A 6,814-nucleotide genomic window follows, 5' to 3' on the forward strand; every position below is an offset into this window, starting at 1 on the left:
CCCCCCCCACCCCCTTCTCCCCAACAAAAAAAAACTTCTCTGTAGGAAGACCCATCAAGCTCATAAGCACGAAAGTAATAGATAAAATACATCACGTACAAGCAAGAAGTGAGAAGGAACCAGTCCCCAGAATAGTTGGTATGTCAGCTGCATTTGGAGGGGTTCCTCCAATAACGCCATGTAACTGAGGGGAACAGCTCACTATCAGTTCCTTAAGAAGCTTTAACAAGTGATCTTTTGCAATGTGAGGATACCTACAAAGTTAATAAACCAATAAAAAGTCGAAGTTATGACATTAAGAAGCGCCAACCATTCACGAAATAAATCGGTTATGATAATATACGATTCATGTCATAACACTAAAGCAATGACGGTGATAAAAGGATAACATGCACTAACCAACTAAGGTAAAATTTAGCTGTCTATATTCTAGATGATGCATGACCATAACATAATTTTTAAAAATATGTCCTCCAATTTGTAAGATTGTTAATGTGTCCTAGATTCATTTAAAAAATGCTTTGTTGCATCCAACAGACTGATATATCAAAACCAAAAAACACTTGCAATTTGGATAAAGTGATATTTAAACATGTACATGGACAAACACATGCATTTATAGGAAGGTCTGAATCCATCTATGTTTTGAAATTCCTAAATCTAAATTACAAAAGTAAACAATATGACTTCTCAAATTTCCAGATATGAGTATGTTTTCCCTTCAAAATATGAAATTCTAACAAATTTTACATGATACAAGAGAGGGGACAATGCATTCCCGGTAATGGTGAAGTATGCAATGCATTAATAGATGTACCATCCCAGTCCAAAGAAACGATGCACTGTCTATCACCGTTACTAATAAGCTTACATACTAATTGCTAGATGCAAGGTCTCAAATAAACAAAGGGCTGAACTGTTGAATAGATTTAGAATGGATATGTGCAGGGACTCTCCATCACAGAATACCCTTTAACCTCTTTCAAGTTTGTCACATAAAATTCTATTCAGCAAAACACAAATTGATCAAAAATCATATTCAACGTCTAATTAGAACTTTAGAAGAAAAAAATAGTTTACTCAAAACCCACGAGGGTTCTAGCAAAAGCATTTCAGACAAACTGGGTCTAATTTCTCAAAGAAAATCTTACTTGGTGACAAGATGAGCAAATGGATGGGCTTACAATAAGATTTCTGGGTTCAGTCATTTAACACATGCTGATGACTCAGACCAACTCCAGTTCAGTTGCACCAGAAAAAGATAAATCATTTTGATAAGTTAAATGATAAAGTACAAATTTTCACACAATGAATCTCCATCAGAATGCACAACACAACATGCTTTAAACTCCTCAGATCAGAATTCCATTCAGGTATTGGACTTTCACCGTCACACAGTATTTGAAGGAAATGAATTCCAGTTGAATTTGAGTTAACACGGAGATGGTTTTATAATAAAGTTTGGATCAATGACAACAGTTGGAAGTTGCGGAACTCAAGGTTGATTTTTCTCTAATTACATGTACATCCATGACAACTTGGGCCCGTCAAGGAACCTTTGTGAAAAAATGATACTTCATCAATTTGCAAATTCCAACTACTTAGCTATTAGCTTCGAAATCTTGTGTTGTATATTTAATGTTTATAAAATAAATTTAACAAGGATTTAGTTAGTAGAGTATATAAAATATCAAGTTGATGCCCAAATAGTCAATGTCTAGACACTACGTTATAGAGAGGCGATGACAATAGCAATAGAATAGAATGGTAATGGTGAGAGAAGAGAGATGATAACGATGGTCATTGAAGCGAGACCCAAAGAAGTATGGTATTTTTCAGCAGGGGTCGGCTGAATCAAGGAAGAAATGAGGACTGTAAGCTTCTTTTTATTTTCATAAAAACAGGTACAGGTCGGGTCAACTTTGTTTCCTTTTAGATTCAGGTTTGACCTGATTAATTAAGTAAAAAAGATGCATAATTAACTGTCGGCGCTTTCTTAAAGTTCGATTCATTATGTGGTTGTCCAGATAAGGGACGAAGTCCATGCACTTTGCAGTGGTTATTCGCTTCTGTTTGTTTGGTCAATAACCAATTTTTCGAACACTGGATGCCGAAGTCCCTCTAGTTAATTTTAGATATTGAAAGCCCAACAAAACATTATCAATATAAAGAGACAATTTCAAGGTGTGGGAGAGAGGAAAAATCACGCTCCTAAGGGTTTATTATCCCGTAGTATATCAGAATTGAAACAATCTTTATAATTTAAGATGTATTGCTCTGTCCCATGGAGACTCACCCCAATTCCCCACAAGGACTTCTTTTCTCAGAAGGATTATATAAAACCGTTATCCCAGTAAATCACATATCTAACAGAACTCCAGGAAAAAAAATCTAGGGACATACCCTTTCCATAATAGACCTAAAGTCATTTCAATTCGCTAAAATTCCAAATTAGCAAAGTTATACTTCGAAAATGGAGTTGAACTCGAGTCTTCCACATAAATCAGTAAGCTGGTAGATCTCTATTAGAGGCTTCTCTTGCGGAGCACTTGTGCTCTTTGCATAGGCTCTGTTTCCTATGCATCAAGCAGTGCTATCAAAGGCGTGTTCCTCACTGGACATCATATGCCTAGCAGTGCATAGTGGTGGCAAAGCGCCCCAGATCAGATGTGGGGCGATTCACAAATGCGAGGTTGCACATTTTTGCATCTCGCAAGTGCCCCGCACTTCGTGCAGATCGCATGTGAGGCTTCATCTTGTATATTTTTGTTCTTTTACATTTCAGTCAGATCCTTATATCCACTACGCAGAATACAGAAAGAAAACTAAATCCATTAGGCCATTTTAGAAGCCCAATTAAGGACCAAATTGGTTATCACTTATCATTTCTTTTTCCCTTCTCTCACGGCACAAGCTCTCTTCAGGACATATAGAGGAGGTGACTCCAGGGGTAATTTCTCATGCCTTTCTTTTTCCTTTTGTCCCCCTTTCTACCGATTTTTGGTTATTTTTATGTCATTCTTTTCTTTCCACTTCTTTCCATCACGGTTTAGTTGTATATATAATATATGCTTGTATATGAATTGAATCTTATACAATATACATAGCCGGAGGCCTAACCAAGCGATATTGTTCGATTATAGATTCAAAAAAATTATGCTTATGGTGCGTGATTTGCTTCATTGAGGCGCACGCATCACTCTGTGCCTTGTGCATGGTGCACACGGAGAGGCTATGTGCCCTGCATTGCGCTGTACACCTGGATAAAACGGGTATTTTTCTATCAAATTTTGTTGAGCAAGTATTAGAGTTTGTTGCAAGGCTTATCATGATAAGCTAACTTGTCCTTAATTGACAAAAAGAATCAACATTATGGCTGTCAACTAGCTTGAGAATGTCAAAGATTAGATCTTCCTCGGTCTTAGAACCTTTAAATAAAGAATGATGCATGAGATTATGAACATGTTCCTAACTACATATTTTGGGTCGAATCCTTCAAAGGACATTGACTAGTAAAATGTTTTTTCTTTTTGTTTTTTCTTTTTTCTTAAGATGGAACATAAACATACTTAATCTTGTATAACTTTTAGGTCAATGAAGGTTTAGACCTTGTATTTTAAATACGGATGGAAACAAGTTTTTACAGAAGGACACACCACTTTCCAGATAGCAAGAAGTGACCTGCATAGACAGGTTATCAAAATAACACCCCTGAAATAGACTGTGTCTCTTATTTCATTCCATGCAAAAGGGGAAATTTTTATTTAAAATTACAGCAACAATATCATGTAACATACCTCTCGACTAAGTTACTATAACACAATGGGAGAGACGTGCCATCGTCATCTTCATGCTCACTTCGGGCACCATTCCTTGAGTACCAAGCATGGTATCTTCTAGGCAAAAGTTGATGCTCCAAAAGTTCATTCCAGAATTGTCCATAAGTTTTCTTGCATGGACCCACTGCTAGAAAATGCATGATCAAGAAGTAAACTTCCCTAAGGTCAATATCCACATCTGGCTCAGTAGGGAGACCGGGATTCGTATCTGGATCCATTGAATTGACCTTTTCAAGCACCTTCCTTGAAAAATATAAAGGTGCCATACTAACAAAAAACCATCCCTAAAGGTGTTTTTGCCTCCTAAGAGCCAGAATTAACGCCATACCTGAAGTTCAAGACAAAAAATATTATAAGGAAATATTCAAACAAGAAAGTAAAGCCAAAAAATATTATAAGGAAATATTCAAACAAGAAAGTAAAGCTCGCGTTGTAACAAATGGATTTCTATCACAGAAGAGGTAAGCCATCAGGACACAGATGAAAAGAATAAATGCACAAATAAAAAGGAATATCAACATAAATGTAATTACAGCTTCAACATTCCATTGTCCATGCATGAGAGAGAGAGAGCATACAAAATAAGAAGTGGAAATAACCATGACCTGGTTTTCAACTCAGCAAAAGCATCAAATTTGCACCCAAAATACGCAGCTATATGAACCTCCCCAAATACTCAGCCAGGTAAACCGAGAATTAGGGGTATGCCATATGATAAAATTACATTTTAATTTACTTACCCAGTTTAGTAATCTACCTCTCAAAAGAAGAAAAAAGAGAAAGAAATTGCCCAGTTTAATGACAGGGGTTCTTACAAAAAGAAATCAAGAATCCTAGAAGTTTGCAGGAAATGACAACCTAACAAACCTACCACAGATCCAATATGCTTTCATCATAATCATATATTCAAGTCTTCTAATAAACAAGAAACAGTATCAGTATCTAACCCTAATCATCCCATTATCGACACAATACAGCAGCAAATTGACAAAATAACAAACTAATTCAAAGTAATAAACCTAAATATAAAAGTAATTACGATAAAACAGGGGGAAATACCCACATCTAATCCAAATACACCGCTTTCTCGCAAAAACAATCGTCACCGAGTCGTAAAAGAACCGGCAGTCCGCGACAGCCTTGATTTCCTATACATTCGCCCAACTCAAAACCCTAAATGAACAATTCCAGAGATCTAACCCTAGATATCCCCCAAATCCAGTGGACGGCTCAACTGATGGGATTTCCGCCGTCGATCCAGAGCCAATCTCCGCCGTCGATCGAGTGGGGAGGCCGATCAGATGGCGAGGAAGAGAGCAGATCGGCGATTAGAACCGAGAGAGGCCGCCGAGGATTTGAAGATATCGTATGGGAGCTCTCTCTTTCTCCCCCCACCTTTTTTTTTTAGCTTTGTGTTTTTCTTTTTTGTTTTCTTTAGTATTGTTGTTGTATTTTCTACGTAGAAGGGAGCGTTTTATAAAGAGGATTGATGTTTGGGCTTTAGGTAACTTATTAGGCAAAAAAGAGTTTTTAGATATAAGTCCCCTATATCTGTCATATTTTCAAATTCGCAGATCAAATCATGGAAATTACTGTTAGGTCCCCAATATTAAGCCATTTTGAAATTAGTGCCTGAAATCTTCGAATTGCTATTAGGTACCTCAATTCTCATAAGCTATCCTAAACCTGTTAAGTCCCACAATTAGTCAGCCGTTTTGAAATTAGTGCCTGAAATCTTTGAATTGCTATTAGGTACCTCAATTCTCATAAGCTATTCTAAACCAATCTCTCAATTGCTACCTCTATTCTGGAGGGGCTACTTTAGAAAACACTAACAACTGGGCCGCCTAATAACTATTTCATCAATTCTCTTTTCTGTTTTTTTTTTTTTTTTTTTTTTTTTTTTTGGTTGGGGCGGGGGGTATGTAAATGACAGTTTCATTAATCAATGAGCAATGAAGCTCAATTCAAGGAGATCTCAGACAATACCTGAGATCAACAAATGCCAATTAAGAAATACAAAAGAACCCAGAAGTATCAAAAGATAGTTTGTATACACAATGAAAAGAGGATGCAAGCCTTAAAAACTCTCATTACAACCTCTCATTCAATCACAGCTATCAAACTGCTACCGGATCGAAGAAGCTCTCCGGGCAAACAAGGAAAGGGTAAAAAATTGTGTTTCTTTCAGAGAAAATGTGATAAGGCAAGCAGCGACGCTAGCTTCAAGTATCTTCTTTCGAACAGTTTTCCTCCTGCAAATCAAAGCTGACCGATGCAATAGATCTGATCATATTTTTTGGGTACTTCTTGACCATGTCAGAGCATTCCCAACCTTTTCTGAAGATTTCCTGTGACACCCCCACTTTAGTCCCACGTATACTAGTGTGAAGAAATTTTAGTAATTTAAATAGAGAAAAGCTCAAGGCCTAAGAACAACTAATGCTAGCGTTTTTGTGGTGGATTTACGCCAACATCGAGTTGTTCTTGGTGTTGTGCGCGTCGCGGAAGCGTGACAACCAAACGGGCGTGCTTCGAGAACCAAATTAAACAAACGTCGAGATAAAGGCTAAACAAATCAAAACAACGGCACAAATCCAAACACAATAGTTTTACGTCTTTTAGGGTGAAGGCGAACCCAACAGACAAGGAAGGAAGAATTTTATATTCTATTCCTTGATTCTGGATAGGAAGAATTTTATATTCTATTTCCAGTGAAGAATAAACTAGAAGTGGGGTGTCCACTCCGAGAGTCTGGAAAATTTAGATAAACTTGCCTTTTATAGGATGGGTTATCTAAACTGAAAATGGGTCCTTCGTTTATCGAAGTGGTATTTTCAACTCCGGTTATAACCATGAACAAGGTTTAACCAAAGAGAAAAAGGGAAGGAGTTCTTTCGTTTATCGAAAAGGGACTCCGAACTGAAAGTGGACCTCTTGCTCATGGAGAGAATCAAGAGGGCCAGAAAAACACT

The 6,814-nt window shown here is 37.2% G+C and overlaps 1 protein-coding gene across 1 annotated transcript in view; it reads right to left on the reverse strand.

Annotated features, from left to right (window-relative positions):
• LOC109848682 overlaps window positions 1–5,286 on the reverse strand; it is a 20,664-nt gene extending 15,378 nt beyond the window's left edge. Inside the window, exons 1-3 of the mRNA XM_020418313.1 lie at window positions 4,903–5,286; window positions 3,798–4,167; window positions 100–254 (exon numbers count right to left, since the gene is read on the reverse strand). Of these exons, the coding sequence (XP_020273902.1) occupies window positions 100–254; window positions 3,798–4,105 (463 nt within the window). The 5' untranslated portion in view covers window positions 4,106–4,167; window positions 4,903–5,286. The remainder of the gene's footprint in view (window positions 1–99; window positions 255–3,797; window positions 4,168–4,902) is intronic.

Source organism: Asparagus officinalis, chromosome 7 (genome assembly GCF_001876935.1).
Source record: "Asparagus officinalis chromosome 7, Aspof.V1, whole genome shotgun sequence".
Taxonomy (NCBI): domain Eukaryota; kingdom Viridiplantae; phylum Streptophyta; class Magnoliopsida; order Asparagales; family Asparagaceae; genus Asparagus; species Asparagus officinalis.